We start from the raw sequence: 22,266 nt of genomic DNA, 5'->3' as shown, positions 1-22,266 counted from the left end.
TGAAATTGATGAGATAATTCTAAAATTCAAAAGCAAATATAAAGGGCTAAAAGAGCCTTAAATAGGTATAACATGGTGGAAGGGACAGCTCTCCCAGAAATAAAGACTTACTATAAAACTTATTATAAAAACACTAGTGTAGTGCTCCTGTAAAAATAGTCAAACAAATCTATGGAATTAAACAAAAAGCCCAGAAACTGTCCCAAACATATATGAACACTTGGTATTTGACAAACATACTACTACCAAGCAGAGTAAAAGGAAGTCTTTTTAATAATTGGTGCCAGGAAAATTGGTTACCATAATGGGGGTGGGGAGATAGATAGTTTAAGTCATACAGAAAAATCTAAATGGTTTTTAGATCTAAATTCAAAATGCAGAATAATATTATTCCTAGAAGTTAATATTTTTGAGAAATCAGTGTAGTGAAAGACTTCTTAAGGAGAGATTTTAAAAATCATTAACTATAAAATAAAAAAATAATAAACTGGGCTGTTTTAAAATTAATGTGCCCATTAAAAGACACAGTAAAAGAATGGAAAGGCAAGCCAAAGCGTGGGAGATGATCTCTGCAACACATATAATTAATTGGAAAATACATAACATATAGAGAATATATAGAATACATATGTGAAGAATTCCTACCAAGGAACAGGAAAAAGACATGTAACCCAAATTTTTAAAAATGGGAGAATGACCACAACAGGCAGTTCACACAAGAGGATAGTCAAATAGCCAACAAACATCTGAAAAGATACTCGACCTCATTCTGAATCACAAATGTGCAAATTAAAACCACAAAAATATACCACTGAACACCTACCCAAATTAGCCAAGATTAACATTTCGACAATACCAACTGCCGTCCAGGATGTGGAACAGCAGGAACTCTGGTGCACTGCTAGTGAGGGACTACTCTGAAACATCACCTGGGAAGGCAATTTGGAATTATCAACTGCCAGGAAAAATCATGAAAGACTCCAAATAAGGAAGAAAGAGTACTGGGTATCCAGTCCCGTGCACCCTTCCATGTTATCCTGCCTTTCTTTCCTTGTCTTTGAGCTATTCTACAACTGTTTAAATTGTAAAAACTGATAATAATACAAATGCTTCTTGTCCACAGAAATGCAAATTAATGGTGTTGGTGAATTATTAGAGCCTTGTGGGTAGATTCATTTTGCATCTGCTCATAAATTCATTTCAGCATTCCTTGTTGCCTATAGTATATGAATGGGTCTTTTATTCTTCAAACTAGTTGTAATACCTTTTTTGTTCCCTCATTAATAAGTCTAATGAAACCTTTGACAGTTGTTCATTTTATTCTTGTATGAGAGTAATAACTGTACTTTAAAAAAATCCTTTAACATCACTAAAGCCCAAGATATGTATTTTATGCCCTAGCAATTCCACTCCCAGGCACACAACCAATAGAAATGAATGCTATGAGCTCAAGACACATGTGCAAGAATGTCCATAACATCATTATTTAAAATAGTTAAAAGATATAAACATCCATCAATAGTCAAAAAGTTAACTAAATTGTGGCATATTCAGATAATACAGCAAGTAAAATAAATAAATGACAGCTACATATCACCATAGGCATGAACCTCACAAACGAAGTGTTGGTTTAAAAAAAAAGCAGAACTTGACTGTATGATTCCATCTATATGAAATTCCAAACAGATACAAAATAAAAGTGTTTAACAATATAACGCTAAAGTTTAGATGACAAAACTTGTAGTAATAACTTCTTTGCTTTTCTTTATAAAGTCAAGATTAGAGTCTCCTTGGAGGGGGGCGGGGGGGGGTGACAGGTGAGGACTGGGAAGAAGCAGGAGTGCTTCTGGGACACAGGCCATGTTCTGTCTTCCCCTCAGTATTGGTCACAAGCACAAACATATTCACTTTATAATAAACCACAGGCCTACTTCATTGTCTTATGAATTTTCTTAATATGCGTTATCTTTCACAATAAAGGTTTAAAAAAAAAAAAGACTTTAGTGAGTGAAAGACCCATTAGCCAATTAGAGACAAAGCTACAGTATTCACTGTATTGTCCAACAGCAAGTTTTCTGCATTAATATTCCAAGTCATTTAAGAAATAGCCTTCAGAGACTATTTTCTAATCCCCCAAAGCAGTAAAATAAATGCAATAAGCTGCTGAAAAGACAAGAAGCCCCAAAGTCTGGCGCCAGGACTGTTTTATTCTTCAGAGGCTTGCCAGGTTCACGAACTGAGTATTTACAGGCAGAAATGAAAGTTTAATCTTCCTCCTGCTTCCCTGAAAACAGAAAACTAACTGCCAAAGGAAATTAACACCGCATCTACCTCATTTCAAGAGAAAATTACTTCTTTCCACCTCCCCCATCACTTGATAGACTTCTGCATGAGTGAGTGGCAGTGTGGGCCCCTTTGTCATCTGCATAGGTAAATGTCACCTAGGTAACCAAGCCCTCCACCAGCGGCTCTGGCCCCTCCAATCTCCTGAATGAGATCACCAGTCAGAGCTGGCACCCTCCTCAGAGGAGGGGGTGAAAAGTTAGAAAGTTCAACTAACACCCCTCGCTATTGGTGTTTTGATTCATTTGCCAGAGTGTTAGAAGGGCATGTCTGGGGGCCCTATAGCAAAGGCTGCACCACATTTATAAGACATCCAATTCCATTCAGCTCTGAGGGGAGAAAGTGGTTGGAGATGGGGGTAGCAGGGTGAAGGTAAGGAGGAGATGAGAGGAGAGGGTAGAAACTGTATAAACATCTCTTACACTCTTGGCCTCAAGCCTCTAACTCAACACTGGAACACTAACTCCTTTCTTTTAAAAAATAAAACAATAACAGTTATTTATTGAACAGTTTCTATGTGCCACACACTTTACATCAAGTATCTCATTAAAACTGCTTCATGATAGTTTTTATAAGTAAGTTTTGTCTTCATTTTCTTTTTGTGTTTTTTTTTAATATTAATTTTTTATTGATTTCAGAGAGGGAGTGAGAGAGACAGAAACATCAATGATGAGAGAGAATCATTGATCAGCTGCCTCCTGCTCTCCCTCCCCCCCCCCTCCCACTGGGTATCAACCTGACTGGGAATCGAACCATAACCTCCTGGTTCATAGGTCGACACTCAACCACTGAGCTACACAGGCCAGACTGTCTTCATTTTCTAGGAGAAACAGAAGCTCAGAGAGGTAAGTGATGTGTCCAAGATCACACCTCACTAGAAGGCTTCCTGGAGAAAACTGTTATCCTCCCCAGCCTCCCTGCCTCCCTTTCTGGTCGTGAATTACCCAGTCTTCCTAAAAGGCAACTAATTAGCCAGTGTGCCTCGACCACTCCAACTTTGAAATGATATATAAAGTTGTCAGGAATGATGAAAAAAAAAGTATAAAGTAATAAATAAAATTTCTTACATTAGAGACAATTCAAACAATAAACATAAGTATATAGTCTTACTTCATATTGTTCTTGACAACAAAGAGTGGAGAAGATATGATTACTCAGCCTCGTTTAGAAACAAGGAAAACAAAAGGTTCAAAATGATTGCTACCTGGCCCCAGATCCCAGTGTCATAAATGACAGAATGAGGACCCCGAATGACTCCAGAGTCCCCATTTATCTCATGTATGAATCAATGACCCTGGGTGTGCACATCGTGTCACTCTTATAGGTGTATGTGTGGCCAGAGACCACATGGATATTTACAACTTATGAAGAAACCCTCAATTAAAGGAAATGTTACCTATTATCATTATTGCCCCTAATTTTGGGTTATAAATCTACACTCTAATGTTCATCAGTAGTATTTGGTCAACATCTACCTCTCCCATATCATCTCCAACACTCAGCCAGGGCCAAATAGTTGTAGTTCATTCAGCCCTGATCCCCTCAGCTCCATGCTTTTGTTCTTATTGCTCCCTCCGTCTAGGACTCTTTCTCTTCTAAGACCTGGATAATTCCCCTAAGCTTCCTAGACTCCTCTTAAAATCGCAGCTTTCCTGGGGCCCCTGGGGCCAATGCCCACCTCTATCAGAGCCCCGTGCCCTGTGATGACTACACTTACGCCTTTTACTCCTTCCAACCTGAGCTCTGGTCTCTGCCTCCTCACAGTAAAGTCTCGGGAAATGCTGAGAAAGAACTCAAGGCAGTCTCAGGTTCTAGCCCAAGATAGACCACAAGGGACGATTTTTATTTTTTATTTTTTTTGCCAACGTGTTAGAAACCTTCTCCTATCTTTCTACAATTCCCTTTACAGCAATCCACGAAAGGCTAAAAAGCAGCTTCTCATAAACCAGTCCATGAAACTGTATGTGGTAATTAAGTGTCACCAGTCCACAGAGCACCACATGCAGATAAACAGGGTTCAGGGACTGTCTTCCTTTCATATGCTTTGGAGCTCCCTTTTCTTTTTCCCCCAGTAGACCTGTATAGAACAAATATGTTACATTTATTTTTAGGCTATGATAGTTCACTATGGTAAGGATGTGCAATTCTTGCCACAACTTCAAATCTTCCCTACTGCTCCCTTACAAAACCTAATTGGGAAATTGCATGTATCAGACACTCGGCCCAACAAGTAAAGCTAAATTGCAAGGAATTCAACAAGATGAGTCAAACCACCTGTTTTTAAAGATAGGCCCAAAGAGAAAAAAGGTGGAGGGAACTTGCTTTAAGAATATGGGATATGGGAAGCCAAAGAACATAAATGAACGAGTGGAAGCTTAAGGCCAGGCAGTCTGGGCTGGAATCCTGACTCAGCCTCACACCACTGAGTGACCTTGGACAACTCACTGGGGCAGGGCCAGCCACATAACTGCAAGACCCCATGCAAAACAAAAATGCGGAACCCTTTGTTCAAAATTATGTACAATTTTTAGACAGCAACTGAAGAACATTAAATCAAGCGTGGAGCCCGTCTAAGCATCGGGTCCTGTGATCACACCTTCATCTGGTCTCTATGCATCTCAGTTTCATCCTCTGTGAAAAGGTCATAATAATAGCACCCATCATGCAGGGTTGTTGTGAGGATCAGATTAGAAAATCCCATAAAAAATGCACAAAATAAACCCTTTGCCATTATTATTTTTTAAAAGTCAAATTATGAAAGAGAATAATTAATGTATTAATATCCAATTACGGAATAATTCTTTACTTTACCAAGGGATTAGCAACAAGGTTCTTTAAACAGGAACTTCCTTATTTAACTTTGATTGAGTTTACAAAAGACTGATGTTTGTACCACTTAATAAAAAAATCTATTAGGCAAAACAAAGTATATCTCTAACAAGAGAAAAGACCCCAAGACAAAAAAGTAGGCTTCAATTCATGACCCCAGAGATGTTTTTATTTAAGGTTTATATAAAAAGAGACCTCTCCTCTGTTCCTACCTAGCATTCCCTGACTATAGCATAGGGCAGGGCTGGGGATAAGAGCATCGATTTTGGAGTCAGTCAGAACTAAGTTAGACTCCCCAGTGCTACATACAGGCTGTGACTGATTTAAACCCTTAACTTCTAAGCTCTTAACTTTTATAAGCTGATCACTTCTTCCTTAACAATACAAACTGTCAAGAGCTTACAAAATAACCTGTTGCTTCATGCCACCATATATTTGCACATGCTATTCTTTTTGCTTGAAATGAATTCATTGAATCATTCATTTGTTTGTCGACTGTCCTGTGCTAGGTGCTAGGTACATAGTGATAAACAAAATAATAGCGATCCCCCCTTCTCAGTCTTTGCACTGGCAGATAAGCAAACAAATACGCAAAAATTCATATATTAGGAAAGTGCTACACATGCAATAAACAGGGAACCATAATAGAAGACATCAGGAAGAGTTTTATTTCGTTGGCCAAATCAGCAAAGGCCTGCCCACAGCAATGAATTTTAATTTGGGATGTGAAAAATGGCGAGAAAGAGTCTCAAAAAGAACCTGGCAGCAGGGTTTGGCAGGCAGGAAAACAAACAGCCCTGCATCTCTAAAGCAAGAACGGACTTGACATGGTCCAAGAAGTGGATGGAATAACAATGAGCAGGGGACTGAGGTGTAGGAGGTGATCCCCCAAGAGCAAGGTCATGAGAACTGTGAGCCATGGAAAGGAGTTTGGAGTTTGTCCCAAGTGAAAAGGAAAGCCACCGGCCACCCAAAGGTTTAGTCATGGAATTGCCATATTAAAAGATCACTCTGGCTGCCCCGTGGAGTTAGCCAGAGGGACAGGCAATGATGGGGAGAGCAGGGAGAGCTGTCGAGAGGGAACACTGCCTGGCATTCCCCACCCAGACAGAAAGATGTGCTCACGCTCAAATACCAATGCCATGTTCACAAGGATGGTGACTTCACCAGGTCTGAAGACCCAAGTGAGTTCTACTCAGTGTGGTCTGATTCAAAAGTCTTCAAAGGCATAACAAACAAATAAATAACAAAACAAATAACAAAATAAATAACAAAACAAATAAATAACAAAAACAGAACCTCAAAGACTTTTCAAATTCAGTTTATCGCAAGTCAAAAATCAAGCAATCTTTTTTTATTTCCACAAGCTCCTTGAAGTGTGTTGATTTCAATTGAAAAAGATTTCAATAGTCCTAAGTGATTAGCTGAACTAGGAGGTAAACCAGCACAATGGAAAAAAAAAAAACGGGGATCAAGGGTGTTGTGGCCATGTGCACATTTGTTACATACACAGATGGCAGAGCCAAACTGCCTGGGTTCAAATCTCATCACTCCTAAAAATAGTTCGCTGACTTTAACCACTCTCTGACTCAGTTTCCTTAGCTGGAAAATAGGGATTAAATTAGTTAATTAAGTGTAAAGTGCTAAAAATAGTGCCTAGGCTTTACTGCATATAGTGAATGTTAACAACTAACAATAATATTTATAAAAATAACATTACCACACAAATTTTCTGCTCACTAACCATGGGACCTTGGGCAAAGAACTTGAGTTTTCTTATGCCTCAGAGTTTTCTCACAGGTGAAATAGATATGAGAGTAATAGCATTTTTCTAACATAATTGTTTAATATTAAAGGAAATCATGTTATATCTTCAAGATACTAGTAGTACCTCCATAAAGTTAGTGCCCAGAAAATGTTTACTAAGGTTATTTTATCATAAAAGTTATTATTTGGGCAAGTTACAAATAGGTTTGCCTGTGTGTTACTACAGGAATATATTCTATTATGTGTATTTTACTTTGGCCAAACTTCTGCATTCAAATCCTTCCCCCTCCTTTGATAGTTGTACATCTTTAGAGAGGTTACTTAAAGAAGCCTAAATTTCCTCACCTACATGGGAATTTATAATAGTATCCGCTTCATACTATTATGAGCTTGTTAGGATTAAATGATAATACAAAAATATAAAGCCCCAACACAATACCTATGAGCACTGGGTAAATGTAAGCTATAGTTACAATATTATTATTCATATAACCCTAACTTCCCTTAAAACGAAATTAAATCTTCATTTAATTCCCTTCATTCCCTCTCCCCATCCTCTCACTTAAAGTACTTAATAATGAACTCCCCTTCAAATGTCTCAATTTGCTGAAGATAAGAGAGAAAAAAGTCAAACAGAGACCCCTTTAACCCATACAAATCTAGAAAACTATATAGAGAATTTCAATCGTTCTAATACAAAAATTTAGAGTGATTTATAGTTTGGCTGTCGTTTCTTAAATTAAGTTTCAATAGCTGGGGTCAACTGTGGGTGAGAGGAAAACAAACTTTACCTTACCAACAAGTAAGAAGTCACATGCAGAAATCTTGGCTCAACTCAAGCCATCAGCCAGGTTGCCAGGGCTAAACAGCATGGTAAAATTAAACAAACATTAAACAAGCCAGGGAACAAATGATTAAGTGATACAAACCAGGTAGGAGTGAGAAATCCTCCTACACCCAACTGAAAGAACGAGAGGAACAATAAAGAAGGCGGCAGGCACAAGGTGGCAGTGGTTTGGATACTTGCAGCTTCTGGGGAATAAATGTTCTCCTAGAAGTGGGAAGGAAGGAAGGAAAGAATGACAATGTCGAGAAGGTCAGCAATAAAAGAGAAAGCACAGGTGATGGTAAAGTCAGCCTCCAGGCCATCGTGGCCAGGGTTTGTGGGATGGCATCGATGGGCTGTCATGAACATCATGCCAATAATTTTATATGAGGCACAGAATTGGGTTTCTATGAATCTCTAATGAAATGGCTTCTATCCTGGGTCTCTGCAAGAGGGCTTTCTCTATCTGGCGATAGGGTTCCATAACGCTTCCCTTCTAGAGGGCGTAGATTATTATTTTTCAGACCTCCTAGCTAATGATCCCCAGAGCACCTATATTGGGGAGAGGCCCAGAGGCCAGAGATGAAAGGGGGGAATCAGAAAAAATGGGCTGGACAATAAATGAAGGCATAGAATCAGAGAGCTGGGAGAGAGCAAAGGGGAAAACTTCAGACACTTATTTTCTCCTTTATGCCAGCGGTTTCCAATCCTTTTTGTTGTTTATTAAAATCCCAAACAAGACTATGAATCATCAACATGAAAAAAAAAAAAGCTATCACCTTTCACCAATCTTTGCTCTCCCCATTCCTAATCCTTAAATAATGACTTTTTAAACATCTGACTGCCTAAGCCAATAATTAAGAAAGTAAACTGGAGCACTGACGCATTCACTTTTGTGACCAAAGCCAGTACAACCTGAGTGCAGAAGCAGTGTCCTTGTTGTTAGCCAACAACAAGAAACTGGGACGATGGAACGAGAAAGGGTTTGACATACAATCAGCAGGAACCAATTTCCTGGTTTATAAACCATCATAAACTGGTTTTGAAACTGATTTGAAAAAAAAAAATGAGTTTCCAGAAGTGCATGAGGGATGCCACTGAGGAGAGGTTCATTTCTGCCCCAACCCTTACTGCTGGGCACAGAGGCACGTGCGTTTCAATGTTCGTGATGCCTGGAGCCCCATGACATCAGAAAGCTTGGGCTTCAATGAAAAACAGTGGAGGCAGAAATCAAACAATTGCAATGCTTAAAGAGCCAATTAGAATGCACTTGACTTAAATTTCTAAGTTGACTTAAATTTTTAGTCACTGCTGTTGGGGAATGTATGGGTGTAAATGAAGCCTTCCATAACTCAACAACTTTTGAGCAGAATGAAATGTAGCAGGGCTACTTAGAGTGTGGGCCACAATCACCTGGGAACCTGTTATACATGCAAATTCTTTTTTTAAATATATTTTTATTGATATCAGAGAGGAAGGGTGGGGGAGAGAGAGAGAGAGAGAGAGAGAGAAACTAAATGATGAGAGAGAATCATTGATTCACTGCCTCGTGCATGCTCCAACTGGGGAGCCAGCCCAAAAACCAGGCATGTGCCCTGACCGGGAATCGAACTGTGACCTCCTGGTTCATAGGTTGACGCTCAACCATTGAGCCATGCCAGTCAGGCAACAATTTTATTAACTAATGTCACCCCAATAAATTCAATAAAAAATTTAAAACAAAAAATATTTAAGGCTTTGTGGACCATACAGTCCACCTGTACACTTCGGAACTCTGCCACTGTGGCATGGATGCAGACATAGACAATAGGAAATGCATAAGTACTCTGTATTCCAATAAAACCTTCTTTGTGGACACTGATATTTGAATTTCATATATTTTCGCATGTCATGAAATCTCATTCTTCTTTTGATTTTTTTTCAACATTTAAAAATGCAAAATGCATTCTTAATCACGGACTATAAATAAACAGGCAGCAGAGGTATGGAATCCCACAATGCTCTTGCATTAGAAAGCAGTTAAGTATATGAACCAGTTTCCTCATATGTCAGGTGAAAGTAATAATGCTCATCCTGAAATGTTGTGAGTTAATAAATATCTGTAAAATATCTAGAAGACTGTCGTTACTATAATGAAATGTTCATCTCATGAAAAAATGCTAATGTCTATGATCCAGGAAGATGAAGTAGAGCAAGGCAGGAATACAACTCAGAAGTATAGTCAAAACAGAGCTGCTGGTTTACAAGTGGATTTGCTCGAAGTACCATTGGACATCTATTAACATATCACTAAATTCACATACACCCAAACAAGCAGTAAAAAATAAGCCAACTGTACAAAGAAACTCCCATCACCTTACTCTCTTGACTTAAAAGAAGACATATGGTTTATTCTGTCTGAATTGCTGCCATATGTGACGGCCCCCCTGGAGCAAAGGAATGACTCCAATAAAAGTGGATAAAGTCTGTCTCTGACCTCAAAGCCTCCAGGAGTTCACACTACCACACAGAGACCAAAGCAGCACGCCCTGGGGAGAATTCACAGCTGCTCAACATCTGGGGGGCCAAACGGGCTCAGAATCTGGAAAAACCTGGGACTTCATTTTCAGGAGAAATTTCATGGGGTCATCAAAGGCTCCAATGTGTCCCTGGATGCAGTACTTACTAGTTGCTCATCATTTTCTTCCCTTTGGCTGCCAAGAGTCTGACCAACAAAGGTGTCCTCCCGTTCCATTCCTTAGCCAGTAGACAATCCTTTCCCCAAACCCCTTGCACTACTCTCCAAGTTCATTGGTCCCTTCTGATGGTGAGGATGAATACTGATGAACATGCTGCCCAATTCAGCAGCCACTACCCACCTGCAGCTGCTGAGCCCTTGAAATATGGCCGGTGTGACTGAGGAACCACATTTTTTATTTCATTTTATTTTACTTTGCTTACATTTAAAGACTGATACTTAATTCAACTCCTGGAATACTTCTAAGCATCCTAAGAGCAACTTGGAAATGTGAATCTACTTTTTCGACTATACATTTTATAAATTCCAAATACAGATCAAGTATTTCCAGTAAAAATTTAGCACCCAAATTGAGATATGCTATCATGGCAAAATATACACCAGATTTTGAAGATTTATGAAAAAAGAATATAAATATTTCATTAACCATTTTTACATGAATAACATGTTAAAATGAAAATGTTTTGGATATACTGGGTTCAATAAAATACATTCATTAAATTCTGCCCGTTTCTTTTTGCTTGCTTTTTTATTGTGGCTCTTAGAAAAAGTAAAAATGCCTAAGTGGCCTGCGTGATAGTCCTACTGGATAGCACTGCTACAGAGCATTAAATAAAGGTATGATTCCCCTTACTCATACCCAGCATAAAGCTGGAATCAGAATCGGTCCAGCTCTGACCTCTGCACCCCACAGGCCTCTCACTGGCCATGTCCCAGAGAGCAGCCTTCTTTCTTCTCTGGTGCCCATATTCCCTGATTGATAAGGCAAACCCTTCACAAATAGAGACTTTCACTTCTCTTTCTTTAGAGATCAGTGCATTGTTGGAGCCGAGAACACCAAGCACTGATATCAGGAATAGTGGCCCTGCTTTCCACAGGGATGGGTCCCACTTGTCCCAAGGTGGGAAATGGTTCCAGGACAGTCCCTTGCTCACTTCAGCCCTAAAATCTAAGATGAGCTCCGTGTGCACATTTAAATCCCACATCATAGCTCATTCCCAATACAGGACATACACATTTTACTTCCAGTTCCCTATGATCATGATCTTCTCGAAGGAAGGTGCAAATTCAGTTTTCATAACCGACCAAGAAGTTTTTCCTTTGTGTCTGGTGAATGCACAGCTAATAAATTCACTAGGAAACAAAATAGCCTTTGAGGTTAGACAAGTCCCTTCTGGAAAAGGATTTTACATGCAAGAGTTTTCAAATATGAGAAAATATTATTGGACTGAATGGATGTAGGTGAATATTTCTATTTATATATTTACATTCACTATGCATGTGCAGAGACACATCATTTTTTACACACAAGCACTAAATGATTCATGTACAAGGATCTCCCTTTTCCTGGCCCCTGAACAATCTCTTTATGAGTTAACTTTCCCCAACTCTCCCAAGTACCAGATGTTGTGAGCTCCCACCCCTCCACATGACACAGGAAATGAGAGACAGGCCTGGAGATATGGGGTGTGGGGGCAGAGGGTCCCTCTGAGACTGTTAGCTACCCTGACACTGCTGTGGATACCCTAGGCCACAGTCTCTCTGATTTAGTGACTCTAAATCCAATTTAAATCAGAACCAGAACCCACTCTCAATCCCTGAGCTGAGGAGAGAACAGTGAAGGCACAGATAATCCCTTCACCTCCTTTAAGCCATTTTTCCCAGAACTACTTCCTGCTAACGAACCTTGACAGAGCTGCTAACAAGGAGAGGAATGAACCAATTTGGGGGTCAGCTCCTCTCTCTTCCCAGCTTCGGTGGAGGTGATAATTGGCAGTAAAATGCATACAGGGTGTACATCAGAATGGCCAGGAACAGACAGGATCTGGATAATCCATAAACTGAATAATGAGCCTTTTAATAACCAAGAGTAAATTGCCGCTTTCCGTAATGGGATCCAGGTAGCACTTGTAAATCTACCCTCTCCAATTAGAAAAATGCCGTCCTCCACTTTTCCCTGAAGCCAGGAAATAAAAAACAACTCGTCCAATTCCCAACTCTCAGGCACAAGTATGGGTAAAGAGATAGACATCTTCCTCCTCGGGAGGAGATTTCATAACTCTCCCGCCATCCACTGGAAAGGTTGCAGGCTCCCTCTGCTTTCCTGGAATCTAAGCCCTTCTTTCTCCCACCAGCCCCCAAGATAGCTTCCTGGATTCAAGCTGCTATCTGATTATTAACAATACTAGAGGCCCGGTGCATGAAAATTCATGCACTGGAGTGGGGTATCCCTCAGCCTGGCCTGCCCCCTCTCACAGTCTGGGAGCCGTCAGGGGTGGAAGGCAACCCGGCGATCAAGGGAAGGCAACGCCCCCATCACACCTCTGCTGCTGCTACTGCTGGTAGTGCAAGCCTCAGCCAGCCCTCATTACCTGAGCCTCGGGCAGCCCTGGGCAGCTGGGGGACTAAGGGAACTTGGAGACTCCAGAGGCAGGTGCGCAGAGTGGCTGGACCCGCCTGGGGATGGGCCTGGCTGTGCCACGCGCCTGCTGCCCCGGCGGGGCTGAGGGGACTGGGCACCGCCATCTTGTGGCTGTGGGCACCACCATCTTTGAGGGTGTGGCAGTCAATTAGCATATTCCCTTATTGGCTGTGGGCGCTGCCATCTTTGTGAGGTTGTGACGGTCAATTAGCATATCCCCTCTTTATTAGATAGGATTAATAATAGTTCTGCCATGTGTGTACAGTGCATTCTGCCGTATAAAGTGCATCAATAACATTATCTCCTTCGGACTCCAACAACACCCCAGGGGGGATCCAGGTTGGAGAGCCTGAAGCTTATACAACTTGTGGGTCTCTTAAAGAAAATAAATATAAAATTCTAAATATAAATACAAAAATGCCAGGGCCTCTTCCCAGAGCTTTGAAGGAGCCCTATAGGTAAGGGTAAACCCAAGTCTATACCACCCCTCTCCTTCACTCACCAAAGAGACATGAGAGTTTTTCAGGCAAGAAGGGGAGGGGGGACAGTGTACATGTGACTTACCCAGGGTCAAAGGGTTATTCCGTGTTAGAGGCAGAATTAGAACCTTCTTATCTCCCCAGTCTTTGTGGCCCCTCTATTTCCTCTAGTTCCTCTGTCACAAAGGAAACTATGAGAAAGGAACAAATAAAAACAGCACAGCTAACAGTGATCCCCACCAGGCTGGCGTTAGGAAGCTGTCTAGACTGAGTACTGCCTGGGTAGAAGATGGTGAAATAAACTCAAAGCTCCTACAATCACTTCTTTGGCACTGAAGACAGAACATAACCACACAGAGCTGGGGTAAAGCCCACCTTCACCACTGGCTAACCACAGGAACTGGGACAAGCTACTCACCTTCTCTGAACCTCAGTATCTTCACTTGTAATAAAAGTTTACATGACATGATGCATGTGAAGCACTTGGCACAGGACCCAGCCTGAACATTCTAGGTTTCAATAAATAGTAACTATTATCCTTGCTGTTGTTATAAATTCATCCAAAGAGCATTGCTTCTGCACAAGAACCCATTCCCCAAAGTGTGCTCATGGAAGTTGCAAACTCATAGGCTCAGTCACCGTAAGACTGAAAATTAGTCCGGGCAGGTAGTGAGACTTCAGCATTTCTTGGGCAGCAGGAAGCACTGTCATAGGAGACGCATTAGGCAAAGTGCCTTGTCTGTTCAACTTGCTGGGGTTACCTTAGAGTTTCTGAGGTACAACCTGTGTACCTGTGAGTCTCCGGCACTCCCCAGCCTCAGTGAAGCCATACTATGTGTTTCCAAAGGCTTTGAGACTCACAGTTTGAGAACCACAAACTGTGCTTGTGGGTGTTGGTTTTGTTTTGTTTTTGTTGTTGTTGTTGTTTTCTGCTTTTGCTTTTTTGTTTCCATTCACTGGGGGAACCAAAATGATCACGACAAAAAGATAAGCCACTCCTATAACTTTCCTTCTTTCTTCCTTCCAGTCCAGTTCTCTCGTCCCCGTCTCTCTAGGTTTCAAACTGGCCCCAGATTTTTTTGAGAAGCAGTAACAGATCTACAAGAAACAAACTTGAAAAGGATGGATCTTAAGGAGCAAATTAATTCATAAACTCTAGACTTGCTATATGTTAGAGTGAAAAATCCACGCTATCTTCATGAAGGATCGAGCTGTTTACAAAGGAAGACAGATTCATTCCATGTCCACAGTCAGCATTTTTTTTAAAATATATTTTATTGATATTTTACAGAGAGGAAGGGAGAGGAATAGAGAGCTAGAAACATTGATGAGAGAGAAACATCGATCAGTTGCCTCCTGCACACCTCCCACTGGGGATGTGCCCGCAACCAAGGTACATGCCCTTGACCGGAATCGAACCCGGGACCCTTCAGTCCGCAGGCCGACGCTCTATCCACTGAGCCAAACCGGTTTCAGCCCACAGTTAGCATTTTTATAAAAATTCACAACACCATGCATTCATTCAACAAACATTTAGGAAACACTTTACCGAGAGCCAGGCTAGTTCTTATTGATAACAAGCTGAATAAGACAAGGTCTTTTCTGCCTCAAGACTCAACACCACCACCCCAACCCATATACTCCCATACCACTAGGTATACCTTTCAAAATACTTTGCATACTTTGCATACTAGTTTATTTGCCTTTCCATTGAGTCTGTTATCTTACTTAGGGCAAGAACAGTACTCATTTACTGACACTTAGTAAACACTAGCTGATCATTGACCTGCTGCAGGCTCCTGCCCTCTATGAGTTATAGTCAAACAAAAGCGCTGGCATGTAACCAGCTAGTTGGCAGTACAGGGTAATACCTGTTGCTACAGAGATAAAAACTAGGGCCATGAGAGCACAGAGGAAGCCTGCTGAAGCAGGGGAAGGTTTGAATGCAGATGTGACACTGAAATAAGAGTTGAAAGATTAGTAGAATTTCTGTCAGTGGAAGAAAGTGATAGAAAGGGAATTTCCTGTAGAGAAAACCTCATATAATAACAACTCATAGATAAATATTACCAAGGTCTAATTATATCCAGGTTCTGTTCCACAGAAATTAGCTCTTTTATTCCTCATAACCTTAAGAAGTAGGCACTATTTTTGCTCCCATTTCACAGATGTGGAAACTGAGGCTTTGAGATCTCACTATATTGGAACAGTGTGGTCTGACATCAGAGCCCAGGTTCTCAATTCCTATACTATGCTGCAAAGGCACAGAGCCATGAAAGGAGGCGCTACATGTACCAACTTGGGGTACGTTTAGATAAGTGTCTGGACCGTGGGTAAATAGTAGGTGGTGAGGCGAGTCATTGGACAGGACCAGATTCTGAAGGCTCTTAAATGCCAAGCTAAATAGTTGGGTTTATCCCATAGTAGCTGGGGAGCCAAGACAAGCATTTAAGCCTACAAATGGTTTGATCAGCAGTACACGTTAGCACAATACCCTGAGAATGATGTGGAAAATGGGCAAGATTGTGAAGAGTCTGAAGGAAAGGAGGCTACTTCAAAAGATCAAATACTAGGCTCTAGATGAGGCAGAGGGAGTAAGGATAGAAAGTAATGGGCAGATTTGAGAGATTTCTTAAGATAGAATTGATGCAACATGATGAAGAATTAAGTCTGGGTCAAGGGAAGGAAGAATAACTGAGAAGACGCAAAGTTCATAACTTGACATGAACATTCATCCAATTTTCCATCAATCAAGATAAATGTTATACAAGGACAGGTATTTGGTAGACAAGATAACAGTAACTTAGTCATGCACCTATTGTGTTATTATCTAACTACTTCATGCTCATAAGTCTCATCAACCTAGCAAAACCGTAATCTTCTCCAAGAAAGAAATGACTCACAATTGTCTTGTGCCCATTTGTCCACTCAGTGTCCACTTCAGTGTTGAATAGAAAAATAACTAAACACAACTCACCAAATATTTGTTAAATATAGAAGGTTTATAAGATACTACACTCAAAAAGTATCGCTGATCGAAGGTAGAAATCATAGAAGAAAATCTAAATGGGTTTTAGTATATAAAATTTTAAGTTGTCTGTAACTTACAAAAGAAAAAAAAGGCTAATATAAAAGTTTTACTTCACTAGTAATAAAATAGATACAAATTAAATATTTCTCTTGTCCATCAAATTTCAAAGACATTCAAAACACCCCATGGAAAGAAACCGGTCTTTGACTTGATTTTTCACGATGGCAGTTAGCCAGGAGAGCTACCTAACCAAGAGCATGTCAAGAAATGAACCTAGTAAGACTTTTTACTGCAGTATAACTAGCCTATACTTACTAACATGCAGATGTTCTCTTCTAATTCCTAGAATAACTTGTTGATGCATGATGATCCCCACTGCAGAAACACAGGCAATGATCAAGAAAGTTACTTGTGGTTATGCAATTAGTAAATGGTGGAGCTATAATTAAAATCCACATGTTTCTGACCTTAAAGCCCATGCCATGTGGAGTGAGTATGAATTCCACAATTACATGATTATTGAGGTAATCATCATTCTATTGTGAGAGCCAGCTCTATGCCTGGGCAGAACAGGCCTTCGCATGTGCAATACCTTGAGGAAATAATTCTGGATGCCCCCAAAGATCACCACTAGCTGCCGCGGCATGGGCTTCTCCTCTCAGCTCGTCAGAGGTTCTCACTGTTAGGGTCAGTATTGTGTAGGCAGTAATGAGACTTTAATCAACTTCTCGGTATTTCAGTTTTCTCATATATATAAATAGATAATAAAATCTACCTCAAAAATCTGTTGAGAAGATTTGCTTTTGTCCACAGAATAAAAGTGACACTGCCTCAAGAGTTATCTTTCTAAAATGCAAGCTCCATCCCAGTCAATACTATTTGGTCTTCAAAACCATCTCCAGTATCTTAAGTGAGAAGCCTGTCTCAGTCACCCAGTGAGAGATCGCTGCTCTCTCCCTCCATGCTTCGATTATGCCTTCCACAGACCTATGTGATGCTTCACATTGTAACAGAATATTCATTTACTTTTCCATGCCCCTTACTATACCATAGGCCACTTGAGAATGCAGTCAATGGCTTAGACATCTTGTGATGACAATAGCAAGTTGAGGACAGGCATATGGGGGAATTGTTTTGTTTAAAAATAAATAAATAAATAAATAAATAAATAAGAAAATAGTCCATTATTTTACTGTCACAAAACCCTATCAGGCAGTTATGATAATTATCTACATTCTACAACCTGAGCAAATTGAGGTTCCAAGGTGCAGTGACTATAAAAATCATACATAGGAGAGCAAGCTTACACTGAATCCAGGTCTCCAGACTCTCCACTCCAGCAAACATGGCCTTTCAAAGACAACAGGGGAAAAAGCCCACCACAGCCCACCTAGACCAGTGATTTTCAACAGGTGTGCCATGGTACACTGTGTGCAGCAAGAATTTTTAAAACATGCAATACCTGACTATTTAGTCAGGGTGCTGACCTCTTTTCCTTTGGATTATCAAATTAAAAAATGACAACAGCCAACACAATAGCTGTCTGGTGTGAATGAATCAAAATTATAGCCTTTTTGGGTCAGATTGGCAAAAAATATATGTTTCGGTGTACTGCAGAATTTTAGTAATTAGTTTATGTGTGCCATGAAATGAAAAAGGTTGAAAATCGCTGCTCTAGACCATCATTGCACAAAGGTACTTTGTTTCTCAAAGGTAATAAGGACTCTGAATAGTATTAGGGAACAGAATTAAAGTATAAGGAATGTTGGCAGATTTGGTTCTAACTCCAGGCTACTCTATCCTTAACTCTGCTGCTTTGGGCAAATCTCTTAGACCCAGGGGCCTTGGCTTCCTCATCTGTAAAATGGGGTTTTAAACAATGATAGTCACCCTTGCAGGGGTTGATATCAGAATAAAAGTTATATGTTAAACTGTGGTTATTATTATGTCAGGAAAAATTGGCACATATAAAATGTCTGTACCACCCAGCTGGTATGGCTCAGAGGTTGAGCCTGGTCCCATGCACCAAGAGGTCACCAGATGGATTCCCAGTCAGGGCACATGCCCAGGTTATGGGGTCAATCCCCAGTAGGGGGGTGTACAGGAGGCAGTAGATTGATGTTTCTCTCTCATTGATGTTTCTCCCTCTCCCTCTCTCACTAAAAAAATCAATTTAAAAAAAACCCGTATTTTTAAATGCCTGTGCATGAAGTATTTTTCATACCCAATTTTATTTCATCCCCACAGCAATCTTGTGGAATCCAGGCTATTACTTCGATCTTATATTGTGGAAACTGAGACTCAAAGACATTTAAACAACTTGTCTAAGGTCACCCAGGTAGCAATTGGCAGAGCTTGCATTCAGACCAAGGTCTTTCTGAGTCCAAAGCTCTTTGCAGGTTACCTGTATACATACCAGATTAGTTTCAGAGGAGAACATGTAAGGAGGACTCAGATATGCCCCAAATTCTGAGGTCAGTGTTAGGTGCTAGGAAGGTCAGATCAGATTCATGTGTAGCTTGGATGTGTACTAAAACTGTATGGAACATGTATAAGATAGGGAGGGGAAAGCAAAAAGGAAAGAAGACAGCCAACAATAAATGGCATGCTCCTCAATTTCTTTTTCAGTTAATAGTACAAGAAACACTAGAGGTGATTCATATTCATAGTTCAGTCCTTGTGTTAAGTCTTCAAGGTAAAAATCCCATATTGTAATACTGATGTATTATTTCCTTTTGATTGCAACTATTTGTTGTGTACCAGAAAATGTTCCGAAACCAAACAGGAAGCTCAGAAAAGTCACAGGAAATATCTGATCTCCTTTACTCTAAGTCAAATGGAAACAAACTATACTAGGTTAGTCTCTAATTTGCATCCTTAACACTAAGGCATGTTGGAAGAAGTAACTAGCAGAGCAGTGGATGGCTTCATATCATCCTGCAGAGAAACAAAGGACATTTCACAATAACACAATTTTAAAAATAAGTTGTTTCCTGGTGTTCTCCTCTGTCACATACAGTTCCCCCAAGTTTGGAACAAATACACCTTTGCATTCACCATTCAAGCCCATAAAACCTTCATGCTGTGAATGTGTGTGTGTGTGTGTGTGTGTGAGAGAGAGAGAGAGAGAGAGAGAGAGAGAGAGAGAGAGAGAAATATATTTTTATTGATTTCAGAGAGAAAGGGAGAGGGAGAGAGGGAGAAATATCAATGATGAGAGGGAATCACTAATCAACTGCCTTCTGCATGTGCCACAGGAAACCCGGGGATGAAGCCCGAAACCCAGGCATGTGCCCTGCCAAGGAATCCAACCCTGACCTCCTGGTTCATAGGTCAATGCTCAATCACTGAGCCACACTGGCTGGGCCATGCTGTGAAAGTTTTTGATTCATGCATTCAGGAGTCAGATTAGGTACGGGTAGAAGCAGTAGTGCAGGAAAAAACAAACAAACAAACCCTATTCCTGTGGGATGAAAAGTTCTCAAGTGAGGCACTCACCAAATACTCCCACCTGATGCCCCAAGGCTGTGAACCCAGAAAGATGCTCAGTCCAGGCTAAGAACCCAGACTTGGAGAAAGGAAACTCAACAAAGAAGGGGTAGCTGAGCGGAGGACTCTGACAGGGAATGAAATCATTTTGTTTGTTCAAATTTATGAGCAAAGGGAGGGTCCGAAATTCTCGACTAATAAATACATCCAGCTATGAACTTTTCCAAAATAGAGCTAATGACACCTGGAGCTAACAGATCTCATAGAAAACTCATTCCTGTAAAAAACTCAGAAGTTTCTGTCTTCACATGATCAACTGCTCAGTAGTACACCCCTCTGCTCACTCTCACCTCCATTCAAAGTGCTATACCCCTCACCACCAATAACCATACACAGTCTCTCCTCTCTCCGTGGCCCCTGAAAGGCCTCAGGCAACAGAGCCACAGGACCCGAGGGAACACCCCTCCTCTCCCTGCCATCCCCATTATTCCGCAGGCAGCCCTGCTTTCCCCAGGAGCCAACAGTCTGCAGCTCCTTCGATGCAGGCACGAGCAGACAAGAATGGTGGGAAGAGAGGCTGTGCAAACTGCATGCTTCAGAATCTCCCTCCATATGCATTTGCCAAAGGAACAAAAAGAAGATCAGTGCCAGGAAAAGACAACTGAGATGAGGATGCAGTGGGACCGCGGCTGACTCCGTGCCTCTTAGCAGCAAGGGGCTGACCAACCACGCATGGGAGCCACAGACCCGAGTCGTTACCTTCAGGATGCAGGCCATGACGCTCTGCCGACCCTCCTGCCACCGAGCAGTGGGCGCGCCTGAGTCAGGGGCAGTCTTGGCGACACGCTGGAAGCTGGTACCGCGGCAGGACCGCTCCAGCCCACATTCCCGCAGATCCAAATAAGGGGACCTCAGTGCGAGCTGCGCGGGCACAGGCCCCGCCCCCCGGGCCTCGGCCCCGCCCCCGGTCCAGTCCACTGGCTGGCTGCCCGCGAGGCCCCGCCCCCCGAGTCACGTGCCGTCCCAGGCGCCACGGCTGCCCTTTGGTGCTTGCTACTTTTTCTTTTCTCTTTTATTTCTGTAAATGTTCTGTCGTTCAACTTATACAAAGCCAGCAGCAGGCTGGGGAGAGAGAGCGGTCTTTTCCTCTCCTTGATTCGGTCTCCTCTAACAGATCAAGGAAACTCCTTGCAGACATTTCATACTTTTTAAAAAGTTAAATGGGCTTGGAATCACCCTTCTACAGGCACCATCCAAGGATTCTTCAAAAGTAGCAAAGGAAATTCTCCCTGGGCTATTTAATAAAGACTTCACTCTGCTTAAAAACTCTGTGATGGGCTTACCTAAAATTAATAATTTGCCATTAATAAGAGCAGAAATACCTATTAACCAAAGATGCCATGAATCTTACACCATATATTTTATGTACACACATGCACATGTACATATATGTACATATGTATGTATATATAAATAATGTTTTTCTCTTTCGTACTTTAAGCTTGTGTGTTTATGAAAATGTGTGTAAACATAAATATACAGTAAATAGAACATTCTTATATATACATTGATTATATATGTATATAAATTGTGTGTGTGTGTGCACATGCATAGACAGGACATTACTCTTCCCTGTAACAAGTTTATTTTTTTAGCTTTATTTTTATTGTGGGCATTATTACAGACATCCTCATTTTATCCCCCCTTTTGCCCACCTCCACCTATTTCCAGCCCCCACCCCAACCCCTTCCCCCTGGCCATCACTGCACTGCTGTTTGTGTCTATGTGTCATGCATATAGTTTTTTTTTTTTTTTTTTTTTTTTTTTAGTCCTCACCCAAGGAGATCCATTGCCTTCATAGGTTCCCCGACTGGGGATCAAACCTGCAACCCAAGAATGTGCCCTGATGGGGAATCGAACAAGCAACCTTTTCGTGCACAGGGCCATGCTCAACCAACTGAAACAGTTGGGAGCATATATGTTCTTTGGCTAATTCCTCCTGCTATAAGTTTAGAATTTGAATGACCTTAGTTGTAACTTCAGTAACAAGATTAAATCTAAATGTTCCTGTTAGACTTGGAAATCCAGAGAGGCCATTTCACCATGCAACCTGAACTCTTAGGCTAAAACAGAGTAATACAGCAGCTCTACTTAACGGGCAGGTGTCTGGGAGAAGCAGTGTTTTGGGTCCCCTCCACCTGTCCTCAGCAGGCCCTCACTGAGTGGAAATCAACAAGAAAACCCAATTCTAAGAACCAGCTAAAAGAAGCAGAGTTATTTCTACAAGGGAAGTAACAGCACACGCAGCAGAGGAAGGGAGAGAACATTCTTTGTATATAAACA

The 22,266-nt window shown here is 41.1% G+C and overlaps 1 protein-coding gene across 2 annotated transcripts in view; it reads right to left on the bottom strand.

The window, feature by feature from the left end:
* Nucleotides 1-20,871, bottom strand: part of ST6GALNAC3 (ST6 N-acetylgalactosaminide alpha-2,6-sialyltransferase 3) — a 522,576-nt gene extending 501,705 nt beyond the window's left edge. For both annotated transcript variants that reach the window (XM_080654760.1, XM_080654761.1), the window contains exon 1: nt 20,683-20,871. In XM_080654760.1, the coding sequence (XP_080510886.1) occupies nt 20,683-20,700 (18 nt within the window). In that variant the 5' untranslated portion in view covers nt 20,701-20,871. The remainder of the gene's footprint in view (nt 1-20,682) is intronic.
* Nucleotides 20,872-22,266: the final 1,395 nt, after the last annotated feature.

The sequence above is a fragment of the Plecotus auritus genome, assembly GCF_963455305.1.
Source record: "Plecotus auritus genome assembly, chromosome: 2".
NCBI classification, from domain to species: Eukaryota; Metazoa; Chordata; class Mammalia; order Chiroptera; family Vespertilionidae; genus Plecotus; species Plecotus auritus.
This window is presented reverse-complemented; position numbering and strand designations above follow the sequence as displayed.